The sequence below is a fragment of the Colossoma macropomum genome, unplaced genomic scaffold (assembly GCF_904425465.1).
Source record: "Colossoma macropomum unplaced genomic scaffold, Colossoma_macropomum, whole genome shotgun sequence".
NCBI classification, from domain to species: domain Eukaryota; kingdom Metazoa; phylum Chordata; class Actinopteri; order Characiformes; family Serrasalmidae; genus Colossoma; species Colossoma macropomum.
This window is the reverse complement of record NW_023494792.1, coordinates 23,260,782-23,288,058: the sequence shown is the minus strand read 5'-3', so window position 1 is coordinate 23,288,058 and position 27,277 is coordinate 23,260,782. Positions and strand designations below refer to the sequence as shown.

General features: G+C 39.7%; 1 protein-coding gene across 1 annotated transcript; it reads right to left on the bottom strand.

The window, feature by feature from the left end:
• Nucleotides 1–200: 200 nt before the first annotated feature.
• Nucleotides 201–21,322, bottom strand: ptdss2 (phosphatidylserine synthase 2). The gene is made up of 12 exons (XM_036576606.1): nucleotides 20,530–21,322; nucleotides 19,126–19,227; nucleotides 17,385–17,467; nucleotides 15,826–15,893; nucleotides 14,791–14,925; nucleotides 14,653–14,703; nucleotides 11,625–11,738; nucleotides 11,301–11,419; nucleotides 8,310–8,424; nucleotides 7,332–7,477; nucleotides 6,663–6,848; nucleotides 201–3,734 (listed from the first exon to the last, which is right to left on the bottom strand). Exons 1-12 carry the CDS (start codon nucleotides 20,727–20,729, stop codon nucleotides 3,575–3,577), a joined length of 1,479 nt encoding a protein of 492 aa, XP_036432499.1. The 5' UTR covers nucleotides 20,730–21,322; the 3' UTR covers nucleotides 201–3,574.
• Nucleotides 21,323–27,277: the final 5,955 nt, after the last annotated feature.

Below are 27,277 nucleotides of genomic sequence, written 5' to 3'. Positions count from 1 at the left end.
CCACATTTCCAAAATTTGTTGCGATGTAAACAAAGTAATTCAAAGAGGTTTCTTGTGAAATGGTGACAATTCTGACTGAAGCGTCTCTTTTAACACTCACGTGAAGCTGTATTACACTGGGTAATCATTTATCACAAAATATTTATTAATCCTCAACTTCCTACAAGTCTAATACAAAAAAAATCACAAGACCAACTGTGTTGTCTTTTATTTAAATTTATTCTCTTTATAAAACATGACTCACATCATCCACTTTCTCTTTTATTGTTTAGACTACGATGAGATATTCTCACATAACCCAATCTAATAGAAATGACTTTGAGTTCTTTACCCAGAAGAAATACCACATCCCAAACACACACATACACACAGTATTTCTCGTCTTTTTTATATTAATATCTTTATCATGCAAGACACCCATGTTGGAGTGGGGACAGGCCTGCAGACTCATGGCATCTAGAGTAAGAGTATTTACCTCTTTTAAGCCTCCAACACAAACCGGCTAAACCGGTTCACTGCTCAGTCTAACTGAGGAAATTTTGAGAACATACTCCAATTTACACACCACACCCTAGAATAGTGGACGAGGGTATGCTCTGCAAGCACACCTTAGAGGTGGGGGTGATGGGTAGAAGAGGAATGAGTTAAAGCCCTGGAGCACTGTAGGGTTAGGTGCCTTGCTCAAAGACACAGTGGCAGTGCTCAGAGGGCAGGAGCCTTAGAGATGCTTCAGCCTGTAGCACAAAGTCACATGGCATGAACTCAGGGATGGAAAACTCCAGTTGTTAATGACCTTTCAGTAATCTGTTCCCCACTGCCTGACAGCAGACATCAATCATACATCTTCATGGACAGTAACAGAATTCATCAGGCCAGTAAACCAAAAATAAGAGATAAATGTGTAAAAAGAGGAAAAATAATACAGAACAGTGACTTGGATAAGAATGTCATCTTTTTTGCCACTAACTTACAACAAGAAAAAACAAACACACCTAGCATAATACATAAATTCAGTACATATGTAGTAAAACTTTTGCATTGAGGGCTCCAACAGCCCCGTCCTGCAAACATCTAGGTCATCAGTTTACATTCACAGTAAGATTATAATGGCATCAGCGTGTTCTACGTCACTTGAGGCAGTTCTGGACAGTTTGTACATTTCTCCTAATCTTCAAAATACACATGAACACGAAACACAAACACACACTGGCACAGCAGACTAGAGGGGAAAAACAAAATTATACAAACTTCAAAATTGTATAAGCCCCTCCCCCTCAGAACACATACAGCCTGATTCCAAATCACCTCTGCCTTTGAGATGAAAACATTTCTTTTACACAGCAGGTAGAACCCTACTTACCCTGTCACCCAGTAAGTCTTTCAAACCTTTCACCACTCAAAGTGGAAGAAAACAGTCTCACACTGGAATATATTTGACTGGTTCTCACATCGCTAGACATTTTTCTTTTTTAGATTACGCAACAACTAGCACGGTCCTGGAAACATTGGTCCACTGATTTTGCACAGCACTTTGCAGTTGTGTGATTAGCTAGAACAAAACACGCGTGTGGAATATTCTCTTACCCACTTAAAGTGAGGCTATTTAACACTCAACAAGAGCTGATGCTAGTTTGGATCACACACAGAGCACAGGTGCAAGCAGACATCATTGGCATGAATGTGTAAAAAACGTTTTAACGTTAATGGCTTATAGGAGGTGGAGGGGTCACCCTGAGCACAGGGATTGGCTGTAGTGAACTGATAGCAGATCCCCCCCTAAGAACCCCCAACTTTGGTCCAACCAGGTTGACCATCGTCCTGTGAGTTCAGAGAGACTGTACTCCTCTCTCAGTCTGTTTGCATGTGTGTACAGTACTGTGCAAAAAGGCACCTAAACAAAACGGTTTAAACACATTTATCTGGGCACTATGTATTTTTTAACTGTAAAACATGATGTAACATTAGAATAAATACAAACAATAAAGTGGTAAAAATACCAAGAATTTCCTGTTTCCAAAAAAAGTAGGTAACAAGTGTATGCAAAAGTTTGAACACCACCGCTCATATTACATGTTTTGTTATTTATTTATTTTTTTTTAAATAAAAAGTAAACACATCCTCTACAGGCAACAAATTTAAATATTTGCATATACATATATGCATACATGTAACCTTTTTTTTTGTTGTATTTTGTCCCCTAATATGTTAATTTCAGCAAATATATGGTCATTGTGTATTAAAATATACAGAAGTGTGTTCTCTGTAGAGGATGTGTAAACTACTTTCCACTTCAATCAATGAAACTTGTCATTTCACCAGGGGTGCCCAAACTTTTGCATTCAACTTCATCTTGAAGGCTAGTGTGAGGAACAAACTTTGGTTCCTAACTCCTCCCTGATGCCCTCAGCCATCATATGGATTTGTTAAATTCCATCTGATATAATTTTACGAAGCATTGTTTAACCAAGCCAGGTAAGGAGTGGTAACTACAAATAATACCAGGTTGTCAGTTTGACGCATATTGACATACATAAAATCAATACTTATTGTCTTAAAATTACTTGGATTTACTCTTAGTGTCTAAGTGAATAAACGCCCAGTTAAATAGCTTTTTAAATATAATCTTCTCAAGTGAGGCTTCTGCACAGTACTGGACATACGCATGTGTGCGAATGAAGATTCATATTAGCTAAATGTAGTTGGTGTCTACAGTCTTGTCAGTTTATCAGATTAAAAACCCCAGTGAAATAAATGCTACGCTGCTGAAGCACACACTAATCCTACTTTCTCTGGAGGATAACAACCTAACCAACATCATAAGAGTGACTTTTCTCCTGAGAGAACATTCTTCCCTGTTTAACACAAAAAAAGATCAATGTTCATGTGTGTTCCAGCATGTTAATCTGTGTAACAGCAGTACTCCAGCAAAGAGATCTTTAGAGTTAAGCCTAATGAACTACAACATGTGTAGAGGCAAATTCTACTCTAGTGTCTTATTGCATAGCAGCAAGAAGAACGAATTAAAAAAAACAACACCCTTCCTATGCCCATGGCATTGGAGTCACATTTACAAGCATGTGTGAATAGTCTGGTCAGAACGGACTATAAGGCAACCTTAGGAACAGAGCGTCCATCAAACGCACACTCCTCCTCCTCCTCCCTTCACTCCCCCTCTCACTCACTCTCTCTCACATACACCTTTTCAGAGTAGTCAGTCATGCTGTGTATGTGCAGGGGCAGCTAACAGCATATGACAGCTTAACCAATATACATGCAAAAATGATCAACGTAACAATAAGATCAAGCACATTTTTCCTGATACAAAATGCAAGACGTCTCCCCGTCATGTAGAATAAACGATTGGCACCCATCACCACCAGTCTGTGTGTGTTGAACAGCGTTGGAATGGTTCGGTCAAGGGAAGTCAGGCAGACACACACACATGCGCACATGCACGCACACACACACACACGCATTCACCCAGTGAAAAAACATTAGTTGGCGCTCGGAGTGTGTGTGTGTGTGTGTGTGTGTGTGTGTCACAGCTGCGCAGTGTTAAACCACACCCCTTTCCTCAAGACTTCCGGTGCCGTACGGTGTCCGTGTTGCCGTTCAGTTTGCTGCGGCCGGAGGCCATCACAGGATTGCTGTTGCTATTGCCAGGGGGCCTCTCCCGCTCCGCTGAATTCTCCTGTTTACGCCTTCGTGTCTCTTTGTAACGGAGTGTGATGTCACTGTAAACACAAGAGATGCTGTCATTCATTTGTATATATACACACACACGTATACACAGCACTGTGCAAAGTCACAGATCAGCTCTTCATGTAGTTTATTTCCAATCAAAATAACCAGTTATTTTATTTTTTATTGCCAGGAAAAAAGCAGAAAACATATTTTAACAGAAAATTACATTGTCTTGATATCTACATATGATTTTTTTCAGTATTTAGTCTGTCCACCCTTCACAGCTTCAATTCTTTTTGGAAGACTTTCAGTTTTTCAAGTTCAGTCTTAGAAGCTGGTTAAATGTTCTGTTTCTGATGATCAAAGTAGAAGCACATTCAGTGATGTTGAGGTCTGGACTCTGGGGTGGTCAGTCCATTGTTCTGAGAACACCAGCAGCTTCTTTGTTTGATTTGCAAATTTTCTTCTCTTTTTATCTATTTTCTTTTCTCAGTAACAGCTTCTTTACAGCATAACATCCTTTCAGACTCATAGTGAAAAGATGGACAGAAACACCCAAGGGAGTGGAACTTGATTTTCTCCTCTCTCTCAAAGATGAAAGCTTGAAAACAATAACAATAGAAGAAACCTTTTTTGTGCTATATAGATCCAAGTTTCTATACAGACCTACATAACACAGTCACCAATAATCTGAAGAACCATTTCACCATGCAAAGAACCTTTTAAGCATAAAATGGTTCTGTATAGAACTCATGGAACCCTTGAAGAACCATCTTTACGCGTGTACTGCTTATGTGACTGTTTGGTGGCCTACCAGGTCTTGCATGGTTGTTAGGAGTCCCATTTTGTCTGTTTTTTTATTATTTTGAACACTTTTGGAAACTCCTGTTTTGTCACTTTGCCCTTCTTTATGGATTAGATCATGTTTAATCTCCACAGACCCTTCTCCTTTTGCTATTTTAAATAGCTTTGCAGGGCAGCTAAAATGTGTTTGGGTAGGTGTTTATGTTAATGTTAGTTTCTGTCTGAGGGGGAACATTATGTCAGTGACTCCTTTGGGAACAGTAAATTGGCTTTAAGGTTGGAAGGATGGAAGTTCAAGTGGCAGTAGGTGCACAAAAGTAAAGAGTGGACAAATTAAATACTGACAGATTTGGTACTGTTTTTGTGTATTTTCCTGTTAAATATTTGTTTCCGACTTCTTTTCTAACACAGACAAATTAATAATTTGTAATTAATGGCTGTTTTGTCTGAAAATTAAACAAATGAAAGGGTGATCTTTGACTTTGCACAGTACTTTATAAGATCTGTAACAATCCCCCAGCCCTGTAGCCATTTCCGTCCAAGGCCTCATCGTCATGGTAACAAAGCCATGGCCATGGGGAGTAAATGGGGTTGTGCCATGTAGTGTAGGCTGGGTGGGACTTTAATTTGACTGGCTGTCAGACTCGCAAAAAGAGCGGTAGGTAGAGGGAGTGGCTACTGTTTTTTTCCCGAACAAGTGCACGACAACTGCCATTTTCACTAAGGAAAAGACATGAGACAGAGAAAGAGGAAGAAAAGGCAGAAAAACAAGAAAGGAGAGAAAAAGAAAATGAAATAAATAAATAAATAAAGGAGAGGGAGTGTAAAGATGGGAGTAGTGATCACATGCAGGAAGAGCAGCAGCCCAGTGAGAATGACAGATGATGGTGATGTCAGCACAGCAATCAGCTCTCACTCTACACCTACCTCTCTCTCACTGCACATGGACATTACCGCTGACACACACAGGGGAGAGAGAGACACTATCAGCTCAGCACACACGCCGCAGTGCACACAACAGCAGCACAGTGCACGAAAATCAAAACACACAAACAAGCGCAACACTGAAAAAGACCCATCAACTCCATACAAACACAGGGCAACTAAAGAGTGATACAAACATGTGTTTGTATGTATGTACGCATGTCTGTATGTATGTACATATGCTTGCTTACACCTTTAACATTTAACATTTCACGTACCAGGGATGCACAATGATTTCGCAATCATTTTGTTGTTGGCAGATATTTGTGTAAAAAAATTATAAAATTAAAAAAAAAAATTAAACAAATGCATGAATTAATAATAAAAATCTGCATAGAAAAACATGTTTAGATTTGATGATATTTATAAGCGATATTTCATATATTTATTGTACTTCAGAGCAGCAGAATGTTTAGGTGACGCTGGGCTACTGTGCTGATTTTATTAATTTTACTGCATTTGTGACAACAAATTGTCTACAAATAAATGGTATATTCCTCTATAATGTTAATACAAGTGGATCTATGCCAATTTTTGAAACGTTTATGTTTTAGCAGATATATACATGACAAATGTTGGATATTGTCATTGGCCCACAGTTCCCATATCGGTGCATCCCTAATTTATATACTTTGGCCAGATTCCATTTACACTTTTCGGAAAAATTCCAAAACGCATTGCCAGTTTGACCTGGTTTTACTGTACTGCTCAATAAGCACTTCAACACAAACGTAGTTTTCATTTTACTTCAAGTAACCTACTGTAAACTTGGTTTCTCACCTGTTACTATTAGTGTATTGCACATTGTAGAATGTCAGAAGAAGCCACTTAAAATAGAAGGTGGCTTCGTCTCGCAGCTGCAATTGCTTACTTACGTAATAGCACACCGATATAAAAAAAGCATTTACACCTGTGTTGAATTATTCAAAGTTTGTCTCTGACCACCTCTGAATGTGGTTAAGTGATCCGACTGTGATCCAATCACAACGCTGGGTGTGTTCACACCTGGCTTTTGATGCCATCAAATGGAATCTGAATGGGACCCAATAACCGAAATTGCATGTTGATGCAAGGTGTTAAAAGCCTTTGTGTGTGTGTATGTTGCTGTGCTTCTCTGATCATGTGCATTTAACCAGAACATCACAGGAGAGGCTGTTTTGCCTTTGTGCCTCACTTCTTTGATCACTTACCGGATGAAGAAGCGCCACAGCGTCCAGGTGAAGATGAGCAGGATGCCTAGGATCCAGCACTGTGTGACGAAGAAGGGGATTGGGAGCATAATGGTGTTGGGGTCATACTTCACCACAATCAGGAACTCTGTCACTGTGATGGCCGCCACCAGCCACGCCTGCTGACCCAGCTTCTTATGAAACTTCCTAAAACATGATTACAAATATAGTATCAGATCTTTTATGAAAAGGGCACCAGGATCATGTAGTTTATGTTTTACTCATGACTATGAGCTGACAAGCTGCCAACCCACAGACTGCATAAATATAGAGCATATGCATATTATATTTTTACAACAAACATGACTAAACAAACCGCAGGCAACATCCTTTTGCGCAGAATCTAACCCATAAACAGAAAGGACAAAGCCCAGTGACTGCCCACATAGGACAGGGATAGACAACTCTGCTAATGAAGGGCTGCAGTCCAGAACAGTTTGATGATTTTCCTGCTCCAACACACGATTTGACTAAGTTAATTACCAGGTTTAGTAGGTATGAGCAGAAAAACAACTGTACAAGACCGGCCTTCTATGGCAACAGGTGCCCACCTCTGGTGTAGAAATCATGAAAAACAGATATCTACAGGCAGACAGAAGAAAATAAATAAATCTAAAACATGTGACTAACGGGTCATCCATGAAGTCGTAGATCTCCCTCATGGCCACTCCACCCACGTTCACAAAGAAGACCAGTCGGAGCAGCACCAGGTAATGTTCTGGAGGCATCCATAACACAAACTTCAGATAGAATGTGTTCAACTCAGCCAGCAGGAACTGCAGAGAGGAATATGACAATTTAAACTATCATATAACTGATGATATAGCCTCATTACTCTTCTAAACACCTGAGACTAGCGCTGTGCATCGCTCAAAATTTTTCAATACCAACACTTTAACTTCGATATCAACTCTTGATTGATATTTTTCTGATAACGTCTTTTCAATTACAAACTGGGTGTGATTTAAACCAGAAATGTGTGAGGTGCAGGAAATGGAACACTCTTTAGTAGTGAATTAATTCAGTTGCTACCATAAAAGTATTACATTTTGATATTCAGCCCTACCTGAGATATACTGTTCTACCACATATTAATTTGGGTCAGCCCTCCAAATTATCATTAATAACATTCTAGTGTTATCTTGCCTATATCTGAGGAAATCCTCTTATATGGGGGGGAATTTCACAAGAGTCACACAGCCTTGTGCTTAAACTCTTGTGAAAGTAGCGATGGACATGAGGAAAAACAAATGAGACTGGCACAAAATTAGATTATAGTGAGGTGATCTCATTCAGTGCTCTGATATGTAACTGACTGCAGAACGTTTTTTTTTTCTCCTTTTCGTTCTTCATTTGTGTGCAAAACAGATCATGATACTGTGCAGCAGATACAACTGAAACACAATGTGCTCGTTATGGAGGAAGAGCTACTAATAGTTTATAATTTTCCTTTCTGCATTGACTGTGGCTCAAACTAAAATAGACAGAGGTGGTGGAGACCCTATATGCTACTAACAGATGTGATGTGATGGGTTTATATCTAGATTAATGATTATGAGCAAGACACCAGTTTATGGCAAACTACATCCTTTCTCGACATATACTCACCATAAATATGATGCCCAGCACTGCCAGCCACCGACGAAGGTTAGACGCTGGCCGCCACTCAAACTTTACCCAGCTGTATGGAGTGAACTGGAATGCAATGCGCTTTATCTTCCCCCTGTCAAACACAGCCAGACACCAAATCAGGTGTGAAGATATTTCAATGAGTCAGATGCATGCCATTAAAAGTATCTATCTATCTATTTATCTATCTGCACAATGATATCAGAATCATATTGGTATAGGCAGATATTTCATTAAAAATATCAGTATCAGACAGATGGTTAGATTTGACATATTTCAATCAAATATTTGATCATTTACTATGTTTACTGTACTTTGGAAGAGCAGAACGTTTAGGTGACGCTGGGCTCCTGTCCTAAAATGTTGGTATTTTATTAATTTTACTGCATTTGTAGAAATCAATTTCATATTTGCAGGTAATGCTAACATGGGTAGATGTTGTCCTATATTCAACATTTTATAAAAGTTTATGTATTGGCATCAGCAGGTATGTCCATGTCCATATATACTGGATATCAGCATCTGCCCACAGTTACATTGGCGCAATTAATATTATTTTATATATCTCATTTATTTCATGTCTATAGCTTTAAGTAACTGATTCTGACTGGGCAATATGCATTCAAAGAATTACACATTTGCATTTTTTCTGCAGGTGGAATCCATACTTCTTGTAACAACATCTGCTCCATACAGCCTGTACATGCTTTAGTGTCCAAATGGTCTGTCTGCCATGCAAAGAAAAATGGTCAAGCTCAAAATGGCTAAACAATTAGCTTTTAACTGTCTTAACAAAAAAAACACTAGCCAGCAAATTAGCAAGAATTAAACAAATAGAAAAGTAAGTTAGTACGGGATAGCTTTTTTTGATTTCTTTAAATGTCTTGTGGGTGAACTTGCAGACACCCTTTTACAGAAAGAAGAGTCAAAATTGATCCACTCAGCACTGATGGCTTCAAACGGGTGAAAAAATTGCCATGTTTAATGTGAGACCAAATATTACCTATAGGGCTTAAATCTGGACCAAAATCGTTAATAAAAACATTAGTATTTTGGCCTTTGGGACCCATGTTTTTTTGCATGGGAGTGTACATATCTGGGAAGCAGGGAGGGCGGCAGTCATTAGGAGATGCAGGGTGGTCCACTGCTTTAAGGGAGGGCAATGCCAAGACGACTCAGGTCGAACCCAAAAGCAACCAAAACATTAGAATAACAGAGTCTAGCAAAAGTCTCTGATAATTCCCAGTTGCACAAATATTGAACAAGAGACTCACTTAATGGACTTCCACAGACAAAAGGTAGTCCAAGGCCCATAAGGTCAAGCCCTATCGAAACTGAACCCACAATTATGTAGGATTTTTTTTTTTGGAAAAGAGTGGAATTCCCCTGACCTATTTCATTGAAAGGAACTGAAAGCTGAATGGTTCAACTGAGGCTGCTGCACATATGATCAAAGTCCAAGGGCAGAAAAGCTGGACTGGCTTTGCACAGACCCAAGCTTACCGGTTGGCATTCATCACAGCCACACAACACATAAAGGAGACCAGCTCATATTGTGCATACAAGGGCAAAACACAAAAAAAAACACGGCTTTAAAAGAGATTGTAGTTCCACAGTCTTCAGTAGATGAAAGGTGAGTTGGAAGAGACTCCTCCATCTATCTCCAGTGGGTGCAGTCTATAAACTCCCCAGAAAACCATTTCAAGTGTGGATAACACCTGATTCCGTGGAAACTCCCCATTTCTCTCCCATGGAAAGGGATGAAGGAGTGTTTGAACTTGTTAACTTGTATAGATGCACAAGGGGCTCAAGTAAGTTCAAGTATGTTCCTTGCATGGGACAGACAGTTTAATCTTTCCTAGTAGTGGGTGGTTTGGGCAAAAATTAATATCACGGTATAATTAAGATTACTGACTGTTTCGTTATATATCACAGTATAGTGTTTTTATGTATATATTTTTTTTCACATAAAATATTTTGGATGCTTAAGTAAACCTTTTTTGTAAATTACCAATGGTGTACTATTGTGGATGTTCTTTCACTTTTAATAAAAACCATATTTAACAACTGAAGTAAAAGCAAAAACAAATTAACAATATTTGACAGATGTCAATATTGCTTTCAAACACTAACAAGACAAAGATGACTGTACATAAAGCCAGCAACAGCTCCTCTGAGCACGGCAAAAATGGTGCTGCATGTTGTTTTGAATGTGCGGCTCTTACACTCGAGCTTTAATCCATGTCTGTCAGACGCTGCTAAGTTTTAGTAAATATTACAAGACGTCTACACGATCACTTTTAGCTGCGAAGCTGCAGAGCTTGATGTCTGTTTCTATGACAATAAACTGGCCTGTGTACGTTGTGTTGTCTGCAATTATTTACTTACTGGTGTAACAGTAATGGCAAAGCATTTCAACCAGTATACTGGATGAACAGATATAATCACCCACTATTAATCTTTCCCATCCCTGAAACACTAAAAGTGATGATGTTTTTTGACACCTGGGCCATTTCGCGTTGGTGACTGCCAAAATCAGAGGTGGAAATGAGTACACTTTGTAATGCCAAGCACAACTGTTCATTTTGGGGCAAAATACCACCAGACACTCTGGGAACATCCTGGAACACCTAACATACCATACCAAATGTACTGCAGTTTGAACAAACAAGGACACAACTGCTGGAGCAATTTTCAGGATTTGGCACACCTAAATGCACACATTAAAGCATTAAAGAACTAGAGATGTAACAATGCAATATATTGCATTGTATCAACCTGTATCACAGCATATCATATTGTATGTTGTAATGTTCTAATAAACTAAATATGGAAACATTAACATATTAACATATAGCACATATGCCCCCTATCTTTCCTGTATTTAAAAATGAATCAAATTCTGAATTCTGTGAATCGTTACACTCCTATACAACAGAGACGGCTCGTAAATAAAGCCTCAGTTCTTACTTGTATGTAGGAATGTTCCACAGGCCCTGCCACTGATACGGCTTCATAGAAAGCCAGCCGAGAGTCTTCATGCCACAGTATATGCCCAAACCGTTACACACCAGCACATCCATAATCCACTGAGAGAGAGAGAGAGAGAGAGAGAGAGAGAGAGAGAGAGAGAGAGAGAGAGAGAGAGAGAGAGAGAGAGAGAGAGAGAGAGAGAGAGAGAGAAGGGTTATAGAACAGTAGAAAACAGCTGAAACATCTGAAGAACGTTTTAGTGCTTTCCCTGCTTTAACACATGATTAAGCAGAGAGACAAAAGTGAGAAAGTAAGACTCACATGGTCCCACCAGCACTCTGAGAAGTTTGGAAGCTGGTGCTCCAGACTGTACTCCAAAAACTCAAACATTACACTAATGATCATACACATCCACCAGTCTCTGATCATCAATGTCTGTGAGAGTGAGAGAGAGAGAGAAAAAGAGAGAGAGAGAGACACATACACAAGCACAATAAGTACTGAAATACTGAAATTTATTTTGATAGCCCATTGTAAATGGTGTGTAGAGACTTGCTTTGCTTTAACTTACAATTAACTAATTATCTGTTAAATTCATGTTAATTTTCACTTTCTAAATTCTAATCCTGACCATAATTATAACCCTGGACTGACTCATAACCCTAACACTATTGAGAGCACTGTTTCTCCAGATAGTTTGTAAAAGGGCTCATATCTCACATTTATTTTGTATTTTACAACATATGTGATTTTAAGCACCAAAAATGGTAAACATTCTTTTTTACATAACCATTTTCTGACCTTTGTTCATTTCTTACAATTAAACAGGTTGCTTTTGTTACTGTGCCTTTAAGACTGATGTAAGATAAATGGTCCCTGTATTGTGTCTCATTCAAAAAGCACAAAAAGCTGAAACACTCTCTTTAAAGGGGACCTATTATGCTCATTTTCAGCGTTTCATAATTTTATTTATGAGTCTATTGTAATTGGTTTACATGCTTCGATGTTCCAAAAGCACATTATTTCTCTCATACTGTACATCTCTATTCACCCTCTGTCCGAAACTCTCTGATAGAGCTCCTGTGTCTTTAAGCCCCGCCTCCCGATGAGCCCAGTGTGCTTTGATTCGTCAACTCGGCCAATCTGTTCCGAATGACTGACCAGCGGGCTTCTGCCGCTGTGGCTATTCTTACAATAGCATCGGTTCTGCTATTTCAGTTCAAGCCAGAGTCTGATCCTGAAAGTCAGGTAGAAAAAGCTGATAGATCCAATCCACCTTCGCAAGTTAGACTCGAGCAAGATGTTTCAGAATGGTTTTTACTTCATAGCTCTCTTGTGTGAGGGTCTGTCAAGCTTGCCTGTATGCAGGCATAAAGGATCGTGTGGGCTGGAGGACTGTAATTTCAACAAGGCATTTCAGGCAGCTGAGAAAAGTGGTTTCTGTGGGAGAGTTATTTCCTCTAGCAAGTACTTTGGTCATTGTGACTTTGCAGACCGTTTACATGCACAACAAGCTATATAACACTAAAGGAATGGGACAAAAAGAAAAACGACAATAGGTCCCCTTTAACTTCACTATGAATGGGTGGGGCTAAACTGCTGCAGGCTGAATAGGTGGATATATGTAAATAAGTTGAGTCTTGTGACGTCACAGAAATAGTGAATTCAAAATGGGCTGTTTTTGCAGCTTAGTTTCCAGATATGAACTGTTTGGACAATATTTATATATTAACATTACAAGGGAAATTCAATTGTCCATGCTAATGTACAGGGGGTTACCCAAATAAAGTGAACAGAAAAATACTACATTTCATGTACTACCATGAGAGTATGCTGTGGCCCTTCTAAATACTTTCTTATTTACTTTTAAATAAGATTTACTTTTAAATTTACTTTCACTTTCAGTACTTTTAAACCCCCTGAACCTCATGAGACACAACTTACTAAACTACCCAGAACTTACTACTACATAGGAATACTGTGTGTGTGTGTGTGTGTGTGTGTGTGTGTGTGTGTGTGCAGGGTGGGAAACACATTTAGAAACACAGTTCACTTTAATCAGGTTACTATATTTGCGTTTACAGTGCCATGTTTGAAAGCTCTCATAGGCCATTCAAGCCTTAAACTTTGCATTAAGCTTAAGAGAGTTTGACTCAACTTTTAAATTAAAAAAGGCACAACAAATATTAAAAATGGGATGGAAAGTAATTCAGATAAGGAGTTCATTATAATGACTTCTTCGCCATGAATCATAGTGAAAGTTTGATAGAGCCACATCCAACAGACATTTTGGAAGGCTCAAGCTCTGGCATTTCTGGTCTGACAAAATGCTTCACTTCCCCTCCAGTGCTTTGCATTTAAAACATTTTCTGTTAAAATAAGCCAGTCAAACGTCTGTTGTGATGTGCCTTATAGAACAATCATTTCAAACAGCACTTGCCAGCAGATGGTGTTCTTACATAGTGTGTACAGATTCTGGCAAATGCTTCAAAGACAAATCTGAACAAACGATCACTTTGTAAAGATCTCATGTAATGTTAGCTAGCTCAGAAGCTATAATGCTGCTGCTATTTTTTTTCATGATGGTTTTAGACTCTGAAGTGAAAATGTGCATTTTGCTTAACTTTACATATGATTCTGGGCAACCTGCAGACATTTGTGTGAGAGACCATAGCATTTCAGAGTCTGACAGACATGTTACCATGCTAATAACAGTCTTTTATTTAGATCTAGCAGGAAAGCTAGCTTAATCTGTTTGCATGAATTGATGACATAGGAGTAGATCCACCATGTCAGAATAATGAAATGATCAAATCCATAGAGAATGCAGATTTATCTACTACTGCTCCTTCACCACAGGGTGAAATTAGCGCAGCACAGTGCCTCAAACACCATTACTATCATAAGAGCCCTGTATATTTTCACTGTTTAAATAAGGTAACATTATATTTACATAAACAATTAGTGAACATTCTACTTTTAATATTACTATAAGTAGTAGTAATAATAACAATAATAACAACAACAACAACAACAACAATAATTAGTTATTATTATTAGGAGTAGTAGCAGTAAAAAAAATGTGTGACAATTTGCCATCCCATGCAGTTAATGGTGATCCAGCAAAACTAGGCTTGCCTAGTCTTGTGTTTCTATGGATTTATGTATACACAATATTAGATACTTTATCAGCTCACCTTCTCTTGAATTCACAGTAACCTCTAGAGGAACAATACACTAAAGATTGGCTAAGTACACTGGAGACTCATGTGAGGCAACAAATACCGTTTCACCTTGGAGCAGAACCCCAACTCAAAACACAACAGCAATTAAAGAGAAGCTCACTGACCTTAATGTACCAGCCAAGAAAATGAGCAGGAACAAAGCCATCCATCTTGTCCTGCAACAAAACAACAACAACTTAGCACAATGGACCACTTGTGTACATATGTGCATATCAGTGTGTGTTTGTGAGGGTGATTTATACCCAGATGTTGTGGAAGGGGTCAGTGGTGTTTCCGGGATCATAGATGAGACAGTTTCCTCCATAGTCTCTCTCTGGCAGAGGAACACCGAGCTTCGGGTCAATGTACTTCATAAATAATCGCCCATCCTGCACAGTCTGCAACGTATCACATACCAAATGTATTATAATAGGCACATTATGACATATCACAAGCACAAGTTATGAAGGCTGTATGATAAGAATAAAACACCTTCTTATTACAATTATGTCACTACATATTGTGATTGCAGTATGTCTTGCAATGTATGCAAGAAGCACTGGTGAACTCTTGACCTGGTTCATTTACAAACAAAGGCCTTAAGGCATCAAAATACCTACAGTATCTGGAACACCTGAAATTTGTTCAGGATGCTCACTTTCTATGCTTATTAATACTTTTTAAGACTTCAAAAATAAATGTTAATAACATTTCTACTGCAAAACAATTCACACAAACTCAAATATAGCATGTATTTATGTGTATTTTATTCAAGGTCTATTTCCTAGACAGGTTCCCTAGTCTTGAACTACAGAGCATTCTGAATGAAGATTCTCAATTCAAAGCAAAATGTTGTAGCTTAATTAACTATCCAGGAAACATGGCCTAAACGTAACTGGCGGAAAGTAAAACATGGATATACGATTTGAGTTATATGCGTAACAGGTCAGTCAGTTACTAGCCCTCTAATCAATTTCCCTGTTTCTTTCAGTGTATTTGTTTTTTTTAACAGTTCTGTTGTCCTCTTGCCCTTTATCAATTGTTAATTTTGGACCACAGGACCACTGCCTGCTGGAATTCTTTTGGTTGGTGGACTGTTTTAAATGAGTTTAATATACACAATGGCTTGTCAGCCCAGTCTTTGGGCATCATTTTTTGACATTTTAGGATCTTTTCGTAAAATTAAAAACCTATTTTAAGACCTTCTAAGAACTCTGTTATAGCATGACATTATTGAATAGTTTTGGACATCGTATACGATTTGAACGTTGTGTGCAAACAAGTGTCTTTAAACCTACTTGGAAAAGGATGAAGATGAGAAAGAGCTCGTAAACAACACTGACACAGAGCCAGAAGCGCCAATACGCTGGAAAAATGAGAGAAGGCACACATTATCAACCTATAAACAATCCTACTCACGTTTACTCATTGGAGTAACAAACACAAAGACACTTATATAAACTAATCACTCATTACTTAGGGACACATACACTTTTCTAAAGGTGTCATGAATAAGTAAGTGGCTGCACACAAATGCAGAAAACTACTCTCAAACAATGCATTTCTTCATATTTACAGGATTATGAATCCTTATTTGCACTAAAGATGCAGGTACTTAAAACAGAAAAACCCCAAATGCGCACTGCCTACTGAGATTATACTATGTATGTTTTGCTTTATGCCATACTCTAATAATCCCTTTTCTCTAAGGATGAATATCTGTCTCCTCTTTCCTCCTGAGTTGGTCTTTCCTCCCAGGCTGCTCTGTTGCCATGTTACTTGTTTCAGCTCAAATAAAGTAAGCACTTATTTTGGCCCCAGGGGCCCACAGTTTCACTCTTCACCCACCACCCCCAGGAGCTCCCTGGCAGGAAAAAACGACATCTTAGTGAAGCCCATGGGCTATACTGGATCTCCTTAGTCATGTTAATACTGGGAACAGGTACTTTAAGCACCCTCCCTCATTCCCCGTTAGCCCAGTAAAAACAAAGGGGCTGATCAGAAAACAGATGCATCACCCTGGAATAACTAGTCCTTCAAGAATTTCAAATAACATGTATTAAGTTAGAGGACGTGCAGTGTGGCAGCAGAACAGACTTGTCCGACGGGCTAAGTTAGTCAGTCTGTTTCAAAGTAATTCTCACTGACGTTAATGAGATAACGTATGATTTAGAGCACTAAACAATAAGGCATTGAACACAGCAAAACAGCATTAAAAGAACACAAATTTACATCGTAGCAACTTAGCAATCAGCAGTAATCAGATCCGCCAGCGGAAACAGCTCCGGCTATCTGGCTATGTAAAAATCACCATCAGTGTCCACAGTGCAACGTAAATTTCTCAACAATGTAAACATCACATTGGATGATAAAGAGGTTAACAGAGTAACAGAAGCTCTATTGTATGCGGGAAGCACTCAGAAACAATGACAAACCTCTATGAAAATGTGGGGAATTTTAGCAATGTCTCAGCATGGCTCCCTCTCTGCCATGTCACTCTCAACCCCAGCCTCCCTCCCTCCCACTTCAGAGATTCTCTTCCTTTCAACAAGGAAACGTGTGCAAATGGCCCAGTTGCTGTAGTTAACCACCTTCTCAAATTAATTTGGGTGAAACAGCAGTATTTATAGCATAATAGTCTAGAGGCAGGTCTATATTTGTGTGTGCTGGGTCTTATTGATTCCAGTGCCTGTTACGAAAGCTCTGAAAGCTCCAGTCTGTCTGTACATCTGCTCCCACAGCACAACCATTAGGCTCAACTGAAACTGCAACTTCTATAGCACATAAACCTAGAACAGATGCTCTGTAAGAGTAAAGGTTGTCAAAAGTGGTCTTAGCTGTCTTGCACAGCTCTCACCTGGATGTGGTCGTGAGAAAGGACCATCTTTGGCTTGTGTTACTCCAAAGCACAGGAACACCAGAATACTCGCCACAATCCCTCTGAAACACAAATATACATTCACATAGACACGTGTAATATCTGCATATGTACCCTAAGGGATATACAATGAAACTGCATTAATGGGCAATCTATGTGTTCCACATAAAGTAAGATAAACATCCCTCCTGTTATTTTGAGATCATGTGGTATTTGAGGTTAATAGCAATGAGGTTTTTTCTACTATTTTTACTATCTAGATCTAGAGTACACAATAAGAATTCTTTCTCATTTTCCTCATGACTTATTATCAGTCTTCTCCTAACTCTAAGGTCTAGAAACTGTATAGCATACAGAACTTTTTCTATGCATTCTGATCCCATTTTTTCTATAAACAGATAAAGTTACCCCCACGCTATAGCTAAACAGAGTTTAACAATACAACGTCCCACCAAGGCCTGTCACAGTTAATACATAATCGCCTGACTGCAGTTATTTGAGCTGATCGCAATTGTGTTCCACAGTTGTTAACTTTCATAATTATATGTTTGCTTCGTAACTAAGAAAATGTGATATGGGTGCATTTTTTTCATAAGTTGGGTTGAGGCAAAACACGCTTACAGAGACAACACAAGGGTCTCACAAAAACAACAGAAGTTTTAACTTCTGTCGAGTGCAATATGATAGAGCTTGGCGATACAGCAAAAATGTAATAGCACAATATTTCATAATATACAATATGTAACAATATTTATTTTTTCTAATTTTTAAAAATACTATCAAAACTATGACTCCAATGATTTGCATTCAAAAATGTATATACTGCGTTGCTGCACATGCCACTAAACAGGACAAACATGCAGTTGAGTGTTTTTAAGTCCCAACTGTATCAACAATATGCTCATAAACATGCTGTGATGTAATTTGTCACGATAATGATAAATACTGTCATACTGTCCAGCCCTACTGACCAGCCAATTCGGGCACTTTAGGCTTGTACCTTAATATTAATAATAAAATATATTTTAATAAGGAACGATGAACAAAAAATACTTCTATAATTGTTAAGCCTTATTTTTATATGGTAATTAATCATCAGCTAAAATCTCATTATCGGGACAGGCCTAGTTCCACCGCTACAGATGCTATCACATGAGGCTGGTCTGATAGCACACTCCTCTAAACTCTGTAATCTATAGCAGACGTTGACTACAGATAATCCTTTTAAGCGGCAGCCACTTTCTGATGAGAACACCCGACCCCGCCCAGTCCCACACGCTCACCCTATTTCCAGCCACTCCACTTGCAGCTCCGCCTATAGTAAAGGGCAGCATTCAGCAAACAACGTGGAGGGTAACAACGTGGAGAGCGCAAGTGACTGTCTCATGTGCTGTATTCTGCTATCTAATGTTCAGAGAAGAGCATTTAGTATAATCAGGCTGATGCAACTATGTCCTCCAGGTCAGGGTCAGGCTGACATCACGACGAGTTTGGGTTTACACAATTATGCCCTCTAACAGAGTCAGTGTTTACACACACACACACACACACACACACACGCACGCGCGCACACGCACACACACACGCACACGCACACGCACACGTGCACACACGCACACGCGCACACGCGCACACGCACACACGCACACACGCGCACACACACACACGCACACTTTGTTTCGTGATGTAAACCGTGTCCTGGTGAAACACACAAACTTACCTCTTAGTGTTGTAGGCTGTGTCTTGAGGCGTCTCCTCTAGCAGGGTCACATAGACCAAAGCACACGTCAGTATGAACAACACAGTCAGGGTATGTGCTCTCCTGCACAGAGAAGAAGAGAGACACAGAGACAGATTGTTGACTTTGCTGTGATTTGCGGAAATCTCATCTTTGATTATTTTATTGTAGTGCAGAGCTGCAGTTTTAATCTGCTATAGTGCAGTACAGTGTGCAGAGAGAAGGGCTGTAAACCTCACCTATTCACACTCTCTGCACAGGTGTACTGCCTGGATGTCACAACAGTGGCACCGGACCAAGCTGTTTTTCTCACCTCACAACCTGTTAGGTTGGTCAGGGCCTTAGAAGCACTGACTGACTGACTGACTCACATACAGTGCAAGCCTTGTTGTTTTCACACATCCCACAGACAAGGATGTTTCACAAACTTACTGGTACAGTCATAAGAAAAGCATGCCTTTCCGACATTCCTGTAAGTTATTTTGCCACTTTAGCATGACATTGCTTTAAAAGCCCTGTATACAAACTGACTCTGACAGTTTATAGCATGTTCATGATTACTCTGGCCTCATTCCCTGCCCCCCACTTTCTACGCTACATCTGTCCAGCTTAAAGTCTTTAATGGATCTGAGCTTGCTCTTTCTGCTGAGGAGACAGGATAGTAGAAAAGCTAAAGCAAAGCCGGCACGCTCTAATGCTCCCAGAGGCAGACCTTGGATACTCCGCCGGCTTACGGCCTCCCATCTACTCCCTTACATTAGCCTCCCACTCCTCCCATCACAGGACTGTAAGAGGAAATTCAGCCCAGGATATTGCGCTCGGTGTAAGGCTCAATAAATACCGGCCTTCAGATATATACTAGTATTTCGTTCGTTCAGAACCACATTATAAATGATTCTTGCATAAAACACCAGCCAGATTTCTGTAAATAGTGACGGAGGAAAAGAGCTGCTGACCTGCAGATTTGACCTGCGCTCTGTGAACTCAGACTGACTGTGAATTCCAACAGGTTTAAGACCGTAACTGCAAAATTTACCCACAGGAACAACAGTCATATGGAATTGGCGGTGTTTTAATAACAAGGTTATCATATCGTTATTATTTAGCTAACGTAATACTGTTACACTTCTGGGGGTCTCAGCAGTCAGTAATACAGGGGCTATGTCCTGGGGACCTCAAACTATTCACATTTCTGTGCTTTCCCCTCATCGACTCATTACAGAAGCCGGGTCAGGCGTGTAAGTTCAGGAAACCACAGAAATGAACCAACAGTTTCTCTCTCACCGCCTCGGAGTAGCATCCCTAACGTTACCTCCTGTCTGCTGTTCCCGCGCTGATGGAGCAGACAGACCGAGCTCAGACAGAGCCCTACTAACGTTAACCTACCAGAAGAACGTGTTGGTGCCGTCGTCGTACACTTCGCTCTCGGTGCTCCGGCGGCTCGTGGCCTCTCGTGTGCCCGAGGCTTTGGCAGCCCTGACGGCGGGCAGAGGCAGCTCGGCCGCGCCGTTCACCTGCTCGTCTGCGCCGGATTTACCGGCGACCAGCAGCGCCGCGCCGCTCCGCTTCGACTCCGCTTTGGCCATGGCGCTCAAACCGAAACACCGCTCTCCTCTGTTTTAACCGCCTCAGCCCCCCGGCGGAGCCGAGAGCCCACCACAGCCGAGCTACAGATCAATCTCAGCCCAGTCTGACAGAGGTGTTAACGAATCACCAGACTGACTGACTGACAGGAGGAGCCGAAACGATGTCGCTGAAGCTAAAACACCACACACACACACACACACACACACAAATGAACCGACAGCTCGGTGTTCTAAACCGAGAAGTGATCAGCTACCGATATTGTGAATGTCTGACTAACGGAGGTCAGAGCTCAGATGTGAAGCAGCGTCAGCCGCCGCTCACAGTCCGAGAGCCGCTGGAGCTGAACTCTCACTCCTCCTCTCCCTCTCAGTGTCTCTCTCCCCCGCTCTCTGTCTTTCTCCCCCTAAAGGTTACAGCAGGACCCTCACTAGCCGCTCCCTGATGCTGTAACGTACAGCTGCCGTAGTGTTGGGACACACACCGAGTCTCGGATCTGGGTTTACACTCCACACTCCACATTCACTCCCTCACTCACTCACTCACTCACTCCACCCGGCAGCAGCACGCGTGCCTTTGATTTCTGGGAAAAAAAAACATGCATATACACACCGAGGTCGCGCGGCTTAACGTCACTTCCCCTAATGCATAACAGCAGGGAGAGTTAAAGCAGAGCAGAGTGCGCTACAATAACGCAGAGTGAGCGCAGACACCGCACGAGGGAGAACGGATTCGCGCGGAAAACCGCTTCAGCCTTTAAATCCACGAAGTCTCGATATCAGAAAATTCGAGTAAAAGCCTGAATTCTGACGGACATGTCAAAGCAGAGCAGTATGAATTACAGTTTAGCGTGTAAATGTCTCACTAGTAAGAACGCACGGCCCTTTCTAATTCGTGTCAATGACAGGAACCTATTTTAGCAGTATGAATCAGATTTTAACACGTGGTAATTTTTTCCATGTACAAATGTTATATTCTGACACTTTGGAAATTAAAGTACCTAAATTATTTACAATAGTAGCCTAAAAATTGAACTGACGTCAGTATTTTTTACCTGTCAAATTTTCTTCTAGAACTAGTAACATTTTTGAGGATTTTTTGTATTACAGGATAAAATGGCTTTACATAGCAATATAGCTCTTAAGACTTGCAGTGGACAGTTGTGAGAAAACCTTGCTAATCATTTTGGATTATCTGCATGAATGTGTTTAAAATGTAACTAAGCTTTGTCGAAGTCATGATAAATAAACACTGCTAGAAAAACCAACGTGACCGGTCACCAGCAAAACCAGCACATTGTACCTTCCAAAGAAAAACATTTCTTCCTCCATTTTAATGTTTTTTTTTTTTTTCATTTTTAAAAATGTATTTATTTTGTTTTCCACATCATTTAAACGCGGCAGCTGTCCCTTACATTGTGTGAAAAGTTTATGATGATTGGACCAAATCATGGGATAAAATTCTCATTACATTAACTTATATTTAGAGTAAAGAACGTTTTTGCTTCCTTCTGTAAAATTTCCAACTTGGTTTCTTCTGGACAGCGACGACATGTTGTGTTTTGGACGCTGGTTTATCAGCATCCAAAAACACTACATATGCTGGTTTTGCTGGTCAGCAGCGATGGAAGTTAATTTGCTGCTGACCAGCAAAACCAGCATATGTTGTGTTTTTGGATGCTGATAAACCAGCACTAGACCAGCATAAACCTACATAGACCAGCATGGATTGCATGCTATTGCAGGTCACATTTTCGTTAGGGAAGACAATCTAATTAAAAAAAAACAACACACAATACCTTTCCATATCTTCACTGAACAATAATATGACACATTGCTCACTACACAACCACTTCAGTCAATTTGTAGTTTTGGGACGTCTTCCTCAAACAGCTTGCTTCAGATCACACACTTTTTCAGTGAGATTAGGACAGACTGGCCTTTCTGAAATATGGACGTTCTTTGGTTTGAGCCACTCTTTCCCTGATTTACTCCTGTCATGTTCCATGACCCCCCCCCCTCTTTTGAGATTTTAGCTCTTAGACAGATGTTCTGATATTCTGTTGTACAGTCTGCTGATACAACATGAAACACAGTGGTCCCTCAATGACTGCAACTCATCCAAAGCCCTGAGGCAGCAAACTAGCTCCACCAAGCTTTACAGCTGGGGTGAGGTTGTTGTTAGTATGCAGTGTAGTATAAATAACACTCTGTACATTTACCAGAAAGTTCAACTTTTGTGTCATCTGTCCACAGAACGTCGTTTGAGTGGTGCTGTGGAACAGTTGTAATATGAGGGTTCTTTATCACTTGTTTGAGGATTGTACAACAAGCACTTGAACCTATCTTAGTAACCCACACACACCATCTTCCTATACTACTGAATTTCTTTCATTTGTGAACTCTAAGCCTGAGTCATTGGACGCCTGAGTAATCCTTTCCAGAATAATGAGACTTTTACAGTTTTTCTTCTGTGGTGTTCTGAAATGGAGTAATTCCACATTCACATCATGAGTTGTCTGCTGTAATGAACCTTATTTATTTATCATTTAGCCTCTTATGCTCGGGGGTATATTTTGTTTTTTTCATCTGAATTTACGTGCCCAAATCGTAAGCAAATTATTAATAAACTGCATGAAATAAATGTAATTTTTGTTCCCCTCAAATTAACAGAAAATGTGTTTTATGATCATACACATATTGCTATATGCTTACAATTTACTGCTGAAAGCCAAAAATCTCTGTATTTTTTACAAAAATAATTTCTACAGAGTATATCACTGAAGAGACATGTTCTGAGATCCAGTTTATAGCTCAGATTTGTGGAAAAATGGGTCAATTTTCAGTAGAAAAAAAAAGAGTTCAGCTTCTTTTATTATAAAGTTTTGAAATTACATTACCCATCTATTTGACTGGAAAGAAGACAGTTACAGCTCTCATATGACACCCACCTTTTGAATGAAGCTTATAAAATATGAAAGTTATGAAGTAAAGAATATGACAAAGCATTTTGACAAAGCAAGGAGTTAAAAAGGTTAGAGGACTATTCAAAGTAGAATATTCAAAGTAGAATATTCAAAGTAGAATTATTATTAACTGTACAATTCTTATATATTGAAATTCACTGTTTTCTTCTTCTTCAAAAAAAAGAACACAGTCAACTTGTCATTGAAAAATGTTTCTACTATTAAAAACAAACAGGCACAGAACTGGATTATTAGTTGTAATTGAATATTTGAATTGAAAATATATATAGGTTTAAACTATGACTGCCTGCGGTGGAACATACAGAATGTACTTGTTTCACTTCTTAGAATATGTCGATGTTATATGAACAAGGGTAAGTGGGTTTGCACCTGTGTGCTTTGTGCCTTCCTGAGCCATATTGCCAAACAATTTCCAGGGCACAGGTGCACGTACACACTCCATCAAGACAGCTTCTAACAATCTTGAATTAATTAGTGATCTTCTGAGTAAGGTGGCTGCCTACAAGCAAACTGAGCCCAAAGAGTGCATAAGTAGCCACATATTCATTTATAGTCACTTTGCAGAGGAAAGAAATATTCTAAATGAGATCTCCTCTTGACTTCAGGTACAACCCCATTTCCAAAAAAACTGAGACAAAAATGTAGCTGTTCAAAACGTAAATAAAAACAGAATGCAATGATGTGCAAATCATTGAAGCCCAGTACTTATTTGAAAATAGTACAAAGACAACAAATCAAATGTTAAAACTGAGAAACTTGTTTGTTGTTGTTGTTTTTTGAAAAATATATGCCCATTTTGAATAAACATATGACCATTTTTGTGTAATGCTAAAAAAATAATCTTATAACTAATTAGGTTAATTGGCAACAGATGTAACATGGTTGGGTATAAAAAGAACATCCCAAAGAGGCTGAGTCTTTAAGGAGTAAAGATGGGGCAGGTTCACCACTCTGTGCAAAAATGCGTGGGCAAACAATTCAAGAATAATGTTTCTCAACAAAAAATAGCAAAGAACTTGGGGATTTCACAATTTACGCTGCAGAATATCATTAAAAGATTCAGAGAATCTGTAGAAATCTCTGTATGCAAAGACCAAGGCCAAAAACCAATATAGAATGGCTGTGATCTCCAGGCCCTCAGGCAGCACTGCATTAAGACGGACATGATTCTGTAGCGGAAATCACTGCATGGACTTCTGAAAACCACTGTCTGTGAACACAGTTCATCAATGCATGTACAAATGCAAGTTAAAACTCTACCATGCAAAGAAGACATCATATATCCAGACAACAGTATCCAGAAATGCTGCCACCTTCTCTAGGCCTGACCTAATTAAAGATGATATACCGTGGAAAAGTGTCCCGTGGTCTGAATAATCAAAATTTGAAATTCTTTGTGGAGATCATGGAAGCTGCATCCTCCAGGTTAAAGAGGAGAGGAACCATCCAGCTTGTTTTCAGTTCAAAAGCCAGCATAGATGCTGTGATGGGGGTGATCTATGATGGGGGTGCATTAGTGCACATGGCATGGGTGACGTGCACATCTGTGAAGGCACCATTAATGCTGAACAATATATATAGGTTTTGGAGCAACATATGCTGCCATCCAGATGACATCTTTTTCAGGGGAGGCCTTGCTTATTTCAGCAAGACAATGTCAAACTGCATTCTGCACACATTACAACAGCATGTCTCCATAGTAAAAGAGTCCGGATGCTAAACTGGCCTGCAAGTCCAGACTTGTCACTCATTGAAAATATCGGGCACATAATAAAACAAAAAATACGACAAAGGGGACCCCGAACTTTTGAGTAGCTGAAATACTATATGAAGCAAGAATGGAAAAAATTTCAAAACTACACCGATTGGTCTCCACAGTTCCCAAACGCTTATGTGGTGTTGTTAAAAGAAAAGGTGATACAACACGGCGGTAGACATGCCCCTGTCCCCGTGTTGCTGGCATCAAGTTCAAATGGGCACATATTTTTCAAAAAAACAGTTTCAACCTTTGGTATGTGTAAGAAAAGTGTAAGATCTCATCGTTTTCTTATACAGCTCTGTTCTATATTACAGAACTCTTTCAGCACTTCATCAGTGCAGAAGCAGAGCTCACGTATTTCTCCTTTATCACCAGAACTTCTCATAGTGAAATGCTGATGTTGATCTCCTCTTTTCTCCTAAGAAGGTTTAGAAGAAAAAATTCAGAAATCAGTGAACCTTCGTTAATATAATCTGCTTTATTTCTCTGAGACAATCTTAAGAAAGATTTTTTTCCTCTGGGTTATCAGTCACTTTTAATCTGTAGATGACGATAGAGTATTACTTTCAAAGTCAGTCTGAAGCACTGCAGATAACCATCACCATATGTAACTTTTTACTGCTGGTCTTAAAACGGTGTCTAGCTACTGGATTTCATTTCTCTGGTTGAGTGCAAGGTTTCAAAAACACTGATATATCTGATACCACAGCACCACGTTCTCTGCTCTGCTGGCCAAGCCCTGTGAACTCAGCCCTAGCACTGCTGCCATCTAGTGGTTTTCTGACGCGTTACTGGTGCGCGCCACAGGTTTTGCTTGAATACACAAAATTAAGTACAAACATTTCCCCTTAGAAGTACATTTTTGAAGCCTTTTTAACCTTCTATTTAAATCCACATGATTTGATCTGACCTGAAAGAATTCCGCCTGGGCCCTGTTTTCAGACAGTTCTTGGTTTAGATAGGTTACATTTGAAAAACCCTAAAATAAGAGAACTAAAAAGTCAAGAACTGACTGTCATCCTGTTGATAGGCTAACTATGAACTACACAGATAACTAGGAGCACCAATATTCCTGTGAAGAAGTTACAGCAATCTTTTACAGTGTCATTACCAGCTTTGTTGTGGTTCTGACTGCATGACCACAAAAGACAGTAACAGACAATAGGCTGTGTCCCAAACTGAACGCAATTTACATTCCTGAAATTGGTAACACTTTATTTGGATGCTCCACTGTAGATGCTCAGTGTATCTTTAACTAACATCCATTCAAATTGCTGACCATTCCAATAAAGTGAGACCCTGAAATTAATAGGAAAGTTAATTCTGCTTGAAACTCGTCGTATTAGCAGCTACCCATTATTAGACTCGTGTTACCAACCTGTTATGTTATATCCTGCCACGTCTTTCAACGATTTAACAAGAGGCCTTTTTCCTGCATCTGCAAATTGCCTGTAGAGGGCGATCTTGTTAAGGCTTTTAGTCTCTACTACCAGACACCAGTAGGTCAGGACAGGGTGCATCAAACCCACCCACTGAACAGTTGCTGTAGCTCATGAAGCTCCACATTAAAGCCCCCAGATGTGTTTTTGAGCTCACTTTGACACATTTGGGAAATCTGCTATCATATGATAGGCTACACCAACACAAAGGTTCGTTCAACCTAACGTCCTGGTGGTGTTTAGTAGTCAGTAATGTGTTCTGTGTTTTCCTGATGGGTTGATATAACAGTGTAATAAAACTTAATGGTTTAACAGGTGGTCTGAAACTGATTATAGATGCATCTGATGGTCTCCTAACGGGATCTA